This window comes from Hipposideros armiger, unplaced genomic scaffold (genome assembly GCF_001890085.2).
Source record: "Hipposideros armiger isolate ML-2016 unplaced genomic scaffold, ASM189008v1 scaffold_1027, whole genome shotgun sequence".
In the NCBI taxonomy this organism is placed as follows: domain Eukaryota; kingdom Metazoa; phylum Chordata; class Mammalia; order Chiroptera; family Hipposideridae; genus Hipposideros; species Hipposideros armiger.
Window position 1 is genome coordinate 145,438 of NW_017732377.1, and position 16,579 is coordinate 162,016.

Sequence of the window (16,579 nt, forward strand, 5' to 3'; positions counted from 1 at the left end):
AGAGGAGAGAGGGATGGTTCTGACTGGTGGGTTTGGCCTCCGACTAGCAGAGGGGACTCCAGGTCGGCTTTCAGTAACTGGATTCTGTACCATCTGTCTAACCCAGGAACTCCAAGAGAGTGGTAAGTAGAAGACTTCTGTGCAGAAAATTCTCAAACATTAAAAACATCAAGAGACCTAGGAAAATCCATCTTTAAACGCTTTTCTCAGGGGTACTTTCTATCATTGTTCCTCTCCCTGATCTGGAATTCCAATACTTGTGCATTGGTCGGTGCCTCTAGAGCTCCGACTGGGGTAAGGATGGGGGGGGAGTTTAATGTAAAAGAAAGAAAGAGTGTGGGGAGGTAACACATGGAAAGTGAGAGAGAGAGAGAGAAAGAGAGAGAGGAAGAAAGGCTTCAATTGTTCAAACATTTATTAGAAAAATGGGTTCTTTTTAAGAACTGTCCTTTCTCCCACCCCTTCTTTACCACAACCGAGCCTCCTCAAACACATACTTAACTCCTTAGAATTATTTTGTACCCAATCAATGATTTATGATATTATGATATCATAATCTTTTATGATATTACGTAATTCAAATTCTTCATTACTCCAACATTTCTTTAATTACCGTCCATTCTCTGTGATTTGTATTATCATTATTTATAGGTTCACTTATCCTCACAGCCACCAGAAAAATTTAAAAATATCTGTTTTATAGATTTTATATGCTATTCTTACTGGCGTGACACTGGTGGAATCTGAAATTTTCATTGAATGACGGATGAGTCATCATTGGGGGGAATGTGAGGTGCCCCCCACTTCACACTGCAATGCGGAGTGCCAAGGACAGGTTATGATGACCCCAGTCAAATGACAACACACCTGTTTCCCACAGGAGCTCATCTTCCAGAAAAAAATTTATAATAGAGTTGTGGATTGCATCTATCAGTCTGCATTTAGGCAACAAAAATAAGCGAGTTTCAGAAGTGGGGCCTCTTTAAAGACTTTTACAAATACTAACCTAACCAGGCATTAAAACATGTACACATCATCCCCAGGTGTTTCTACAGAAGATGAATGACTTAATTTTGCAGAATTTCATTTGAGCAGGGCAAAAGTGTTTAGCTCTTGGCCTTGGATTCTGGAAGGTTATCTCTGCAAAAGGTTTTTGGAATTAGTTTGAAAAACAAAAAAAAACAACAAAGTAAAACAAAACCAGACATTGGTGTTTACGTTCCCTAGCTGAGCCTAAATGCAGGGTGATGACAAAATGGAAGGTTAAGAGATCCTTAAGTTATTATAGTTAATGAGCAATGTGAGGCTCTAATGAAAGCTATGAACCCACTCACTAGAAAAAGAACGCACACACACGTACAGACACACAAAGAAATGTGAATTTCACTTCAGATGAGTTATCAAAGTTACCCAACTCGCAAGTTCCTCCATGAACCCCCGGAGAAAAACACATGATCTGTTCTAGAACCTCACTACTCAAAGTGTGATCCACCGAGGGGCAGCGTTAGCACCACCTGGAATAATCTGAGAAATGCAGACTCTCAGACTCTTCTCCAGACCTACCGAATCAGAACCTGCCTTGTAATAAGATCTGCAGGTGATTCTTAGGCATGTCAAATTAGAGAAGGTCAGACATGTCCTCACCAAACCTGTGCACCAATTAGACATAAATCCTTATTGGGCTCGAGGAACAAATATTCATAACAACTGGTTGAGACAGAGATTAAGGAATTGGAGGGGAAATGCTATTTAATGCAGTTTGATCATTTAAAAGGGTGGTGGAGATAGCTTCCAGGCTGTCGGACGAATGTATGATTGCAGAAAGACCTGTTCAATTGCAAGAGGCCATGCCCTTGCTCTAGGCTTAGGAAATAACATTCAGACAGTTCTGAGCAGCTGCCCCTCACTTCTTTGCTCACCATTCTGTTTTCCGTGCAAAGGCCCATTTCATTGGCTGCTCTTTTTCTGTTGCATGTACTTTTGGTATAATACAACATTTGGGAGTTAGATCTAGTTTCACCAACTGAACCATTAAAATGCACTTTTAAACTTCCTTCCACATGATCCCACTGCTTCTGAATATAACACATTGGAAACATCATTGGGCCAAATTTATAAGGCAACCTGGTTTCTAGATTATATCAAATCAGAAGCTCCTGAATTCAGTGTTATCATTTTTAACTAGCATAACTCATGTTTACCTGCTTTGACTCCTTAGAGGAAACAAAACACAACCTTCCCAGAGTATATTTTACTTTCCCCATTTACGGTTGTGGAAAATTGAAGCCCAAAGAAGTTAAATGACATTTTCAAGGCTAACCCGGCCAATGAGCAAGGCGCTGGGTCCTAGTGGGTGTATTATTTTCCCCCAGTAACTGCTCTTCCGGTCACATTTTGCTCCTGCCAGGAATACATCCAGAGGATTGGTGACACTCTCCTTGTCACATGGCAACCCTGTCCTGCCTCTAGTGTGGCAACTGAGGTAGGCATCAGCCCAGATTTGTGTACAGAGGCAGCCTGGTTCTATTACGTAACTGAGACATCACTCCAGAGAGTCATAGCCAAAAAGAAAACAAGCAAACAATTATGATTTTAACTGCAACACCCACTGACACTAAAGGTTAAACGAGCAATCTTGTACTTCAAAGCTATACTAGACTAACATATTATTGTAGTTTAAAATGTGCAGTTTCTCTTAGAAATCATGACCCAGGTGACCACAGAAGTAGAAAGGTACAAACAGCTGGGTAAGAGAATGGGAAATGTGAAAGAAGACTATTTAAGAGGGCAATTTGGAGTAGATGTGAAAAGAGCAGTCATTGTAATTTCCATTATTCCTATAAGCCTCTATGTGCAATTATGTCATAATGTGTCTCTCCTTTTGAAATCGGTTGGGCTTATTTCTCATTGTTTTTCACACACACACACACAAAAAGCTTGTTAAAATCCCCTTTACCACAAAAGATAAAGGCATTCTCTTCTGAGAGCCTTGGCATTCCAGTAAATAGATTCTGGCAATAAGAACATCAATCCTGCAGGCCTACGATCCTGAAAGCCGAAGACGTTAAACACACAAGATGTTTAACATGGCCCTTGAATTCTTCGTTAAGTCCTCGCCGGTAAGAAAAAAGTTATCAACATTTAGAAATGGGAGCTTTAAATGTTTTTACACGTTCTTTTAGATATTATAGGTCATACCCTTAGAAATAGTTTGCTGATTGCTAAATTCTCACTTTATTTTAATATCACAGAGATTTTCGTTTGTCTTCAGTGTGTTAGATTTTTCCTAACACACTTTCAATAGCCCATTAATGAATGCAGAGCTTTATGTGAACACTTTTTATTTGTTTGTTTCAAAATGTCTCCCTATGGGCCGGCTGAGTGGCTCAGTTGGTTAAGAGCTCACTCAAGAGTTTGAGCTCTGAGCAACAGCGGTTCGATGCCCGGCCGGAGCTGAGCTGCCACTAAGCTGCCAACAGGTGGCAGGATGGCTCAGCTAAAAAAAAAAAAAAGTCTCCCTGCTCCCAAAGAAAGCAACTAGAACCTAACACTTATTTAAAAACTATAGAGAACTCTGTCAACTGTTTAGAATGTTTATTCAAATGAAAATCTTTCTATTATTCATACTATTTCACAAAGCAAAGGGAAAATATGGAGAGAATATCCATCCTTAATTCTGCAATAATCAAGATCGTTGAAATTTCATGTTTCATACCATTTAAAGAGAAAAGACTAATTTCACAGATGAGAATAAGCAGGATGCAGGGAAGCAAAATCAATTCTATAGCTGGCACAATGGAGAGAGGTTCCTCAGGACTCTTTATTTCCACTGAGCCACACTCCCTCTTTTTAGGAACAAAGTGGATGTCATTCTTCTCCATTGTACTTCGATGTCACTCCATGTCTGTTTATTTTTAGGAAGCTAAATTACTACATGGAATTTCCGGGGGTGGTGGTTTCATATTGTTTTTCCACTCTATGCAATTTAATTCAGCCTTAGCATAAAGCACTATTTATAGCTTAGATCACTTAGCATTTTATGATCAAATGGTTGTAAATTCAGAAATGATTTCATCTTATCTGCCTTTACCATCAATATTTAATCCTTTTGCTGACTTTCAAGTTGCCTTTTTCACCTGTAATCATCATTAGACTTGAAATTGAAGACCTGAGTTCAATTTTCGGCTCTTACCTTTATTATTCTGTTCTGACCAACTCAACAAGTATTTATCAAGTGTCCATTATGTGTAAGTGTTGGTATAAAGGTCCCAAGAATAATGACACATGATCCTGGAACAGTTACAAATTATTCAACCCCTCTGAATATCTACCTCTGTATCTATAATGGTGATTACAGTTACTTCTCAGGTAGGGATGAATTCAGTTGGAAATGACCTTAAGAAACCATAAAAGGTAACAAAATTAAAGCAGTAATCTTATTAATTTCACCTAAGCTGATTTTTAACAAGACACTTTGATCTCCAAGATAGTTCATAAATAACAAAATCTATACAGCAGTAGTTAACCATGTGACCTATCAGGTTCTTAGGAAAAGTGAAAGGAGTATTTTCTGCTTTGAGAACAACCTATTGGTCACCCTTTCCCTCACTGTTATTTGTCATTCACAAGGCCATCCACTCCCCAGTATAATCCAAAAACATTCTTTTTATATATTTCCAATTATGTAGCCTACTAGGTTACAAAGTTCTGAAAATAGATTTTTAAAAAATTTTCTCTTATGATCATCTAGATGGCAACTCAACACTTTAACTGTTGAGTTGAATTGTATGTTAAGTTGAAAATTAGTCATTCATATATATATATATATACACACACACACACATATATACATATACATATACATATAAATTCCTGGTATAATATTTTCTCTTATTTTTTAATTGGGCAAAAGCTTGATTAAAAGGACTCAAATCTTAGCACAATTGTGGTCATCCACAAAAGCTTTTTGCAATTCTGTAATATATCAGCCATTCATTTTTCAGTCTCATTGACCCTCACATTCCCTAAAGTACAATCTGATAATATTCTTATGTGCCTTAACTTTTCATGTTACACTTCCTTCTGCTTGTCTTTATTTTTATTACTAAACTGCAAAGTTCTGGCCATCCATGGTGCATGGGCTGAAAACTACAAATATCTGCTCCCTGGCTACTGCCTTCCTGTAAAAGGGCTATTGGCAGCTTGGTCAGGTGAGATTAAGACAGACAGGAGCTAGTCAGAGTTCCTGGCTAGTTACCACTCTTGCTATAAAGTCTTTACTCCACGTAACCTACAGAAAGGAATAAAACGTTGACTCAAGTACTAAACTAAATCAACCTCCCTTCAATAAAACAATTCTTTCTGAGGAATAGTTAATAATTAGAATCATCCAAGAAGCCCTCTTGTAGGGAAAAAGAGAAGTCAATCTAAGAATAATTGTTTACATCACAAAAATGCTAAAATAAAATCCTTTATTTCCTTTCCATGTTATATTTGTTTGAATTCTTGAAACTTGGCCCTTAGCTCACCTGTTGACCTTGGGCAAGCTGCTTAACCTTTTCAGGCCTCAGCTTTGTCTTCTATAAATGTGGCAACAGTCATGTGGCATCCTCATAAAGAATCTTCTAGAAACTGTTTCCCTCTTGTTGAGATAATTAGCAGAGCTCTGTCCTATTTATATACTGTAACACCACATTAGAAGAAACAGTAATTTATTAAAACACGAGGTAGGTTCCAGAGCACGAATATTGGTGATATATAAGGCAAATCTGACTTAATTGCTTTTCACCAACTATTATTTTAGGATGACCAGACCAAAGCAAACCAAATTTCACCTATTAAAAAAATATCATTTAGAATAAGGACGGGATCATTTCAAGGAGCTACCAAAACAAACAAACCCCCAAAACGACATACAGAGGTACTTACACATGAGACAAAATTTAATAGGCAGGGTTTTAATTTTCCACTCTAAAATTGATTGGTGGTATTGGCTCCAATAACATCAAATCACCCTATCTCTTCCACTTAGCTGTGCCAATGATGTATTTGATCTGACTGGCCTGAAAAGTGACCCTCTGGGTTTCACCTGCTAAGGAATGTCTGATCTTGCATAACCTCTTCCAATAACTGATTTCAGTAGAATGGACGTTCATCTGGTATCCTGATGAACACCCCCAATAGTGGCCTACAATTGGCTCACGAAAAGCAATTGTATTAAAGTATTACAGTAATTTATTGGTGGTTTTGTGTGATAGCATATTTACTGAAATGAAGCCTGTTGAAAAGAACAGGCTATCACAGGAACGTATGATTTCCCAACCAGCCATGAAATATAAATCAAATGCCTTTGTTGTCCACTGTCAGCCCCTTCCACCCACGCCTTGTCCTCTGTCCTCAGACAAATTGAAGCACAGGCCACAATTTGCAGAGGGAAAATCAAACTCAATTTCGCAGTACAATGAAGTGAATTTTGGTTTTGTCATGTCCACTGACACATTGATCCCTAGAAGACTGAAAAGATGAGAATGTTCTATGTATTTTGCTTTTATAAATAAAAATGTATCGAAATGCCATGCGTAAATGAGGGACAATCTAGCACGGAGGCAGCTTTATCAAGATGCAAGGACTCCAGGGGCTTGTGTTGTAAAACACTGCGATGAGATAAAAGTCACTGTTTAAGAGGTCACATTTTCTTTCGCTTTGGAATTACAGCCCCAGAAGACAAATGGTCTCCTAATCCAAGTTCATTTAAAGTGCAGCTGATCATTTCACAGCTAAGAGGAATTTTCACTAGTTGAAGAAAAAGAACAAAAACACCCTATCTCTCTCCTTTGTAGAATTGATGTCAGATCTATAATGCCATAAGCTTAACACTCCATCAAACATTTTCTATTTAACCTGAAAGGGGACTAAGCCGAATCACTTACATGTCCATCTCTGTGATTTGCAAAGTGCAGTGACTGCAGCCTCCCTAAAAGGTGCAAGAACCCACAGTTATTCACGTCTATCGATGAAGCATTAAGAAACGAAACCACTTTATCACGGGGTGATTATGAAATTGTAAGAAAAGCCATAAAATACCTTAGATTCTAGGAAGCTAAATTTCTAACTCAGCAGGTAGAAGGGGGGGGGGGAAATGAGGAATGAATCAGTGTTTTCAGGTAGGCAGAATTTCAGCCGTAGTGACACCAGGATGGCTGTTTAATTGCCACTTGCTATAGAAATACTGCAAAACTCCCTGCCCATCCATGGAGATCCTTACTGCGTAATATGTGTTGCCCTGTGCCTCATGTAACACTGCTGCAAATATACCTCCACATGTCTTGTTGGAAGGCAAACTGAGATACAGATCAAGGATGCCCATGAAAAACCACACACTGGAATTAGAGCAGAGAAAGAGCTTCTTCGCTGATCCTGATTCCAACCGTTTCAAAGCAGAAGCAGCTTCTTGTTTGGCATGATTTTTTAAAATTATAGCAAGGCCTCCCATTACCATTTTCTCAAGTAATTACTTTGTGGTAAGTAAAGATAAATTCATTAGTAATTATGCAGTCTTTTATTGTGAAATTCAGAGAAAAATCATTTGAGGTATTTCTTTCTTTTTTTTTTTTGGAAGCCGACAAGAGAATGACTTTGCTTCATCAATCAGTTTGACTAAAGTAATGATTTTCTTAGAATTAAAATTTGGTGAAAGCTCTAAGTATTTTATCTTTTAGACTGAGAAGCATGTAGTTAATGTCACAGCTAATACATTTGTCAGTCTGCTAATTTTCTTTTTCTATTAGAATAAGTAAACACCAGCCCTTTCTTAAAAGCATACTATTTACCATGTGTCAGGAGCAATGCAAGAAGAACTTATTTGAAAATCATGAGGTAAGACATTATGAAATGAACAGGAATCACAGGGAGACAATGAAGGAGAAACATGAAAGGAAAAGGCATTTCATAATTTCAAAGTGATGGCAGGGTGTGTTTCAAGGTGACGGGGGGAGGGGAACCTTTAAAGGGGAACTATGAAAAATACAAAATCAACCCCAAAACTCAAGCCACAGATGCTGGAAGATGTGAAAGAAGAGCTGGCTTGTAAGAAATAGTCCAAATGAAAAGAAGAATGATAGTAAGACAAAAGAAGGCTCATACATGTGCAATGAGAATAAAAGAAAAGGAGATCTTGCCCACGTTGAATCAGAGAGAGGTTCTTCCGATATGCTTGTTATTTGAGACAATAGGTGTAGACATAGGAGAAGGAACTCTTTTCCCATCTTTTAAAGACATAATACCCTCATTTATGCTACATTGTGTTAGACTTTAAGGCAGCTTTATCATATTGTAACTAGAAGAACATAATAACTAGTAAATAACAATGCCAGTGCTTTGTTCAGTCTACTGGTAAGATGTTCTTTCTAAAATTAGTTCTTGGTCATACTGCTATCATAGATCTTGGGAGCATGAGTTGATTTCCAAACCCTGTGTTCCAAATTAATCATTACCATCACTGTAAAAGTTTCATTTAAAATGGGCTTCAGAGTATCACTTTTAGTTTTCTTTTTTCTCTATATAACACAGTTACTAAAAAACAAAAGGAAAAACCAACAACAACAAAAAAACACTTTACTTGCGAGTAGAGAGAAAAGTTAATAGTATAAAGTTTTGAGTTCTAGTTTTTTGATGTTATAAAATTAGTGTTCTTTAGCACAGGGTAGTTAAATCCCTTACCTTTCCTCATTAAAATGTGAGTAAAGAAGTGGAAAATAGTCAATAATATTGTGATCAGTTTGCACGATGACAGATGGTTACTAGAATTAGTGGGGTGATCCCACTCTAAGGTATAAAAGTGTCGAATTGCTATAATGCACACTTGAAACTAACATCACTAATATAGTATTGCATACCAACTATATTTAAGCAAAAGGCTCGTAAGAAAATGTTATTTCAGAATTATTTCAGATGTTACCCCTTTTGTAAAATCAGTTTTAGAAGAATTTAATTTGATAGGTTTTTAAAAATTTCTCTTTGTTTCTACCATTAATCAATTAGACATAAACTAAGAGGTACACATGAGTTCCCAACATTTCAGAATCCATGCTTTCTGCAGTCAGAAGGTGGGAAGAGATGCATCACTCACTAGCTACGGAGACTTAAAGATGCTACTTAATTTCTCTGTATCACAATTTCCTTGTCCATGAAACAGGGTCGAGGGGGAGGGGAGAAAGTAGCTACCCCACGAAGTCACGGTAAGGACAAAAGGCAATGTTACAAGCCTTCAGGAGTATGTCCGCCACACAGCACAGGAGCACAGGTTCAGTAACTAGCTATTTTTAGCTGTTGCAATTAACCTGCCATCTATCCAGAATACCAGGCCGGGTGTGCAGTGTGCATCTCAAGCAGTGGAACCTGCATCCCATCTGTGCTCCATCCCACTTCTCAGGGTCTGGAAGCTGAGCACCCATATGATGCACCACATGAATGGTGACTGCCAGGGGTGATGAGCACAAATCAATGAACGTTGTTCCATGAACAAGATACATTCTTAATAATAATATAGAGATCATGTTCCTCATTGCAATCTTATTTTCCTTAGTTTCAGCAGTCACCATGAGGTTTATGCCCTAATGCAGTGACTAAAATTGCTGAGGATATGGCTCTGAGTAACCAGAGCTCACTCAAATGCCTCTGCACAATGGCAGATTGGCTAATCCAGCTGCCCGTGTCTAGTATGGGGGCCACCCGTATTTACTTAGAACCACTGAACTTGACTATCATGCCTCATAAACTGGGGTGGTTAAGAATTATTCTAACATTCCAGGGCTGGCCAAGTGGCGCATTGGTTGGGAGCTGGCTTGGGATGCCAGAGGGCCCCGGTTTGGATCCCACATGAGGGCCAGTGACACTGCCCTCTACAGCTAAGATGCTGAACAACAGCTCAACCTGGAGCTGGGCTGCCGAGAGTCGCCGACGACGGCGTAGACTGCAGCCCTTGTGGCAGTGGGTTACCATGGGCTACCATGTGTAGCCAGCAGCTGCTGTGAGCGGCCGTCCAGAAGCCGGCAACTGATCTGCCTCGCCCGGGAAGAGCACAATGATGGTGCCAACTTGGGCCAGTGAAGCAACGTCCTCCACAACTAGACTGAAGAACAAAAGGACAGCAACTTGTTTCTCTTCCCCCAATTCCCCAATAAAAATCTTTAAAAAAAATTATTCTAATATTCCAAATAATCTGAAGTACTACATAGTTCTTTATCTCTATGTCTACGTATTTCTCTAGTGGCTTTTCATCCTATCTATCTCTTCCTAACCCTCTAGCTCTCCCCACTCATCCTTCTTCATCCCCCCTTGTCCTCTTCCATCTCACTTTCTCTTCTTCTTTTATCCCTCTCTTCCCCCCCTTTCACCTCCAAATCCCTAAAAGAAACAAAAAAAGGCACTCTGATTCAGCCCCCCTGGATGCCAGCCAAGGTAATAAAACAAATATCTCATTGGGAATTGGAGATGGGTTCTCACTTCTGCCATTTGATATTCTTAGAAAGAAAGGCATCATAGCGACACTGCTTTCCATCTAAGTAAGTTTTGATTTCTTTACTTCTAAAATCAGGAAGTTGCACTCTACACGGGTCTGACACACCTTTCTGTCCCTGGAACTGTGAAGTAAGAACCGTTGGAAGTTGACTGTTGAAAAGCACAAAGCAGAATTATGCGTTTACATGCATTTCTCAAAAAAGTGGTTTGCAGGCTTCTTTATACCTTTAACTCTAGTTTTGGAGTGTAACCTTAAGTCCTAGGACCCGCAGGGCTGACTGAAAAATCAGGAACTTTCCCAGCATTCTCTAGTGGGCACACCTATAGCACATATTAAAGGTACTTGACAGGTATTCAGGATTAATGAACAAGTTCCCAAGGGAATGAAGGGCAACTACAACCAGCCAGTTGCTTGTAAAGCAGATGCTTAAGAGCTGCGTACAAATATCAGTAACAGGCATGAGCACATAACCAGTGTTGAAAAGATCTGTTGCATCCGGCCTTCCCAGGAACCCTCATGCGCTTAGGCAGAGGCACCAACAATAACAACTAATTTAAACGTGAACAAACGGGCACTTTACCTGGCTGAGACAAAAGCGGCGTGTAAGGGACCTTGGGTTCTATTGCACTCATTGGCGGAGGTAGCAGAGGGTTAGCAAAGCTGCGGAGTGGATGAGTGGGTCGAACACAGGCCGTGGGGATGGTTCTGCTGGGCGCCTCCTCACTGCTGGGATGCTCAGGCTGCGTGGCAGGCAACATGGGTGGCTGTTGGGTGTTTGGTCCTTCATTTACTGCTGCAATGGAGGCAAGAAAAGCCATTCATTATTTCAGGACAAAGCTGGCTGCACCTACATTCTCGGAACGGACTGTGGGTCAGTTTAAAGCAAGATGCCCAGATCTGGCCAATCTCTTCTTCAAGTTATGAGCATCCTAATTCTTCTTCCTTTATATATTTATGGGAGGTGATAGCACTGTCCCTTTGAACAATAGAAATAGATCCAGCAGGTCATGGATCTATTTTTCAGGCAGAGTAGTAAGATACACACACACACACACACACACACACAGAGAGAGAGAGAGAGAGAGAGAGAGAGAGAGAGAGAGAGAGAGAGAGCACTCACTATATTGCCTGTACTGTCTCGGCCCTGAAATCATAGGTGATGAAGCGAGAAGAAAGAATTATTTCTCCCTTCATAAGTAGCAATGTCAGTGAAATTCAATGTACCAAACCTGGCTACAGCTGCATTATTATCTCCCAGCCAATATGCCAATTTTTCTGTGATTTAAACATGTCATGCCAACCATCAAACAAATCAATTACCGGTGTTAAAGGCATTGCTAATAAAATGATACCAATAATACCACTATCATTATCTTCCATAATAAAACAGGAGCACGTCCAGCTAAAAAGTTACATGAGAGGCCACTCTACTGGCACAAGTTGCCTAAATGCAGAAATGCAATTTCTCATCTTTGGTAGCAAACCTTGTAATTTTCTGTCAGGTTGCTATAGTTTGAAGAGGTTTTGCACAGTCATCTGTGACAGCCTTTGGGTATTTAGACGGTTTGGTGTCTAGAAACACACTTTTTCTCCAGAGAATGCAGTTGAGTGGCCTTACATATTTGCAAGGACATTTCTCATGCTAAGGACACTGTGACTTGACTTTATTAATTCAAATTTGAAGTCAATAGGTCCAAGTTAAACTGCAAAGGAAAAGAGCAGCTTGGTAGGTATAAGTGTTAGTAAAATAAGAGTATTTTTTATTATTTGTTTCTTAAGAAAGTTCTTCTGAGTAAGTTGAAAAAATGCAATGATAAAAGATAATATCTCACTTTCAAAAGATAATTTTTAACCAGGAAATATTTCAAGATAATTAGTTTGTGAGATAATTTTGAGACAACTTTCTGGGAGGCTCAGTGAGGTCAGCGAAGGGCAGAGGAGATAGAAAGAAAATCTGATAATGCTAAAGGGAGTAGAGATTAAAGATACCAAAGATCAAGACATAATATTAAAGATATGCAAAAGTAAAACGTGCCTTCAGAGGGTATTGCTATTAAAACTTATTTTTCTACATTCAGAAAGGGTTAGAGATCTCCTGGGTCACTGAGCAGACTTCAGGCTTATCCTATTCAAAGATGGAAGTGAGGAGATGAAGGGTTGGTTAAGGACAGGATGTAACAACATAGCAGCCCTAGCCAGAAAACAGGCCAAGACTTGATGAAACAGTTCTTCAAACAAGAAAAATGTAGCCAACACAGCAAAATGGAGAGAAGTCTGGGGGCAGGAGGAGATTGAACTGAAGTGCTTATCTCTACGCTAGGAAGTGCTATCAAAGATGGAGGGGAGGCGCACATGCATGTAAAATTTCAAGGATAAGTATAGAGCTGCAAGGAAAACATTAAGTAAGGCACGTTCTTGGTGATGTTGGTTCTCAGATAAAGGCAACAGGGATGGAGGCTTCAGGTAGGTGTTCTAAGGAGCTAAATTCTACATGCTTGTAAGAATGTAAAGGGGCTAGGAATATGTGTGTACTTGTGTTTAATCAAGAATGTATAACTAGGTGGTTGAAAACATAGTTTTAGAGACAAAGAAAGAAAATTATGCAGGTTTTACTCTGGATTCATATTCAGTCTAAAGGAGAAAATGAACAATAGTCACTGGTCCAAATAAAGATAAAATACCTCTCTGCTCTAAATCAAACAGAAGTAGCTGCAGGAACCTATATCTAGGTCCTTCATTACTAATGGGATGGTTTTTACTAAAGGGCCCCTATCATCAAATTAAAATACCTGTCTAGAGAAAGAAAGTTTACAATTTTCCTCAGAAATCCATTCTAAGTAATTCTCTCTATTGAACATTGATTGCAATTAATTCACATCAGATTTTTAAAACTGCTTTATCCATTAAAGAAACAATATGTTTAATGAGTCTTTTTCCTCTTAATTCCTTCCGTCATATTTCCCTTTTCTATTTCTCTTACATTTTTGAAATGAAAGAGGCCTACATGAAAATATTGTGATCACAGGTTTAATAAAATTTATGTGTACTTTTCTTTCAGCCTTCTGAAATTTGATTTCTTAAAAACCTCAAGCTTCACATGAATTCTGATGACAGCCCTGAATTTCTTAGGGCTATTTCCATTCCTATTCTCTTTAATGGCATTGCTGTACTAATAAAACTTCTCTGTATGCCTGCCCAGGTCTCCATCCCCAGGTTTTCACCCGGCCACCATGATTCCCATTGGAAACACCATGATGTTGTTCTTTGAGTGAGAAATGGTGGCTTGATACCTGATGGACCAGCTTTTTAGTGAAGTCAATCCTTGGTACCACACACATAGTAAAAAGAAAAGCGCCTAAATGGCCGGCCGAGTGGCTCAGTCGGTTAAGAGATCGCTCAAGAGTTTGAGCTCTGAGCAACAGCGGTTCGAGTCCAGCCCCCCGCTGAGCAGCCGCTGAGCTGCCAACAGGTAGCAGGATGGCTCAGCTAAAAAAAAAAAAAAGAAAAGCGCCTAATGTAATGGGTTAGGTGGGCATGGGAGGGACAATCCTTGAGACTAAATGTATCAGTCATTCGTAAGGGACTGTTTCTGTTTTGTTCAAAATGACAAGTTTGCTTGATACCTAACACAATGGACAAGGCACAGGCTTTCCATGAGCAAGTCATAATTTTTATATTTTACATGGAGCAAAAGAAATGCTTTTCAGAGCTGGCTGACATTTCAGGCAGTGAAAACTCTTCAACAAACACAATAGCAACTGCTCCACTGGAGAAAAGCTCTCATTTCAGATGAGCTCCTTTGGCCCATTCAGGCACCAGCTTCAGGACACCCGGGTGACACAAACTGGCTCACAACATGACATTCAGCTGTGCTAAGAGCTCTGAAAGCAAAGAAAACCTCCTTTTGCCCGTGGAGTGCAGCCTCCCTGCAATTCAGAGAGTCAAATGAGAATCAAGTATGTGCTGGAAAGGCACTCGTTTTCAAATGATGAAATAGTAGGAATTCATTGTACAAATAGCATACATTTACACAGCAGAGTCAAATCTCAGGGCACTTTATAATAATTAATGTCAACACATAAAAAAATTGCTACGGAATAACAGGCAAAAATATTGCAAGGATGGAAATGAGGATTTTTCTTCTATCTAAAATTGCAATATTTGAAAGAAATAAAGCGCACTGATAACTCTAAGCAAAGACACTTTGAGACATGAATACTTGGAGGAGCAAGCTTCACTCATCAATCTCGGTAAAACAGCATCATGCAATAGTTCCAAGTAACGCCAGTGCCTTACAGCCTGCATTTCTGAAAAGACCCCAGAGAAAAATCCAAAAACTGCTAGGTCAAGTCCCATTTGCTAGCTGATTTCCAATTTGGGGTAGAGCTGGGGCAGAAAAAGGACATGGACAAAGTTGACTAGCCTCCTCACCAACTAAGGCAACGCTCAAACTGAAAGGAAGAGTGGAAGTCATCTAAATTTCACTAATATTTCCCTGTTTCAAAGATGAGGAAATGGAGGCACCAATTTTATGATGACTTGGACTCAAGAATATCTCTTGATTCAAGTTTTCAAATTACAGCACTGCTCCTTATTCTCCAAGGCCAGTTCATTTGCCTATTGAAGCTAAGATCAGAACTACAGTATATTTATCGGTAGGTGTAGGAAATATTTGTCCATCACAACTATATAAATTGTTATCGATTTATCACCGAATCCAAATGTGTGTAATGCAAATGTGCTATATCCTATATCTTTATTTTCCTTATGGTAGGAGAGAAGTTCAGCTTTATGTGTGACTCAAAAATTTCAGGAGTAGGGTTTTTGTGATTAATCTCTTGTAAAACTCGAAAGGTTTTCAGATCACTTTGGAGGAAGGAGCATCTCCACACTTGCACAGTCAAAGTTTTCTTTTCCTGTGTGTGTCTTTCACTGTTTCTCAAGGTGACTAATACGACATCTCTAGCCAGAGTCATGAAATGTTTTCTGCTTGAGAGAGAACAGGGATGGTTAGTGCTCCCCAAGGCATTTAGAAACCGATACTGAATGGCTGGAAGTTAACTGTTTCTGACAGTGATTTACAGAATATTTAGTTTCCTAGAAAAGAGGAAAAAAAAATTATTATTTTTTTAAGCGTTCACTTGGAAACACACATTAGTGCCTATTCCTTTTGCACTGCACATAGCTTTGTTCCAAAAATCCTTGTTGAATGATTGAACATATATTTTAAAAATCTATGAAACCTTCTAGGAGTAGAATGTCTATGCCTTTTGATTCTAGATGAGGTTCAAAATTGACCGAGGTAAGCACTCTGTTAAGAATTGTTTCTCTATGTGAATTTATAGAATTGCTATATTATATATATTTATACTATTGTATATGTTACGTAATAGTTCTACAACTAACTTTATTTAATAATCCCTACTTTTAAACAAATTAACAAAATAAACGTCAATTAAAGAGACTAAAATTCCTCTCTCTCTCTCTCTCTCTCTCTCTCTCTCTCTCTCTCTCTCTCTCTCTCTTTCTCTCTCTCTCTCTCTGTCTTCTCTCTTTCCCTCTCTCTTTCTCTCTTAATAAACCTTATTTTTAGAGAAGTTTTAGACTTACAGCAAAATTGAGTGAAAGGTATAGAGGGCATCTCTGCTCCCACATATGCACAGCCACCCCACTCTCAGTCGGGCAGTGGAATGCACACAAGACTAACCACAGATAGAAACAGATCTGTGGTCCAGAATCACAGATTAAAAATATATATATACTAGTTCATTTACTGTTTTCTTTTTCATTGAACTTTGACTTTTGAAATCATTTCCCCTGTGATTCTGTTTCACAGAATGAGACTGTTTCGCATGCTGTACCAAATCAAGAAAAAAGAAAATAAGTAAATAAAATACTGGGAAAAGAAATTACAGAACATAACATGATAAAATAAAACAGTTAATTTCTAATTTTAAAAAAGTAATGAACTTTGTCTTGTGTCAGTATTGTTGGACTGAACAAATAAGGTCATTCTACACTTTCTTCTTACACATCCTTCTTAAAGTTAGAGGACATAGA

At 38.8% G+C, this 16,579-nt stretch overlaps 1 protein-coding gene across 1 annotated transcript in view; it reads right to left on the minus strand.

Annotated features, from left to right (window-relative positions):
* The window catches only part of DCC (DCC netrin 1 receptor), a gene marked incomplete at its 5' end in the record, with an annotated part of 282,466 nt that overhangs the window by 21,192 nt on the left and 244,695 nt on the right, over positions 1 to 16,579 (minus strand). Inside the window, one exon of the mRNA XM_019631644.1 lies at positions 11,100 to 11,312. Coding sequence (XP_019487189.1) covers positions 11,100 to 11,312 — 213 coding nt within the window. The remainder of the gene's footprint in view (positions 1 to 11,099; positions 11,313 to 16,579) is intronic.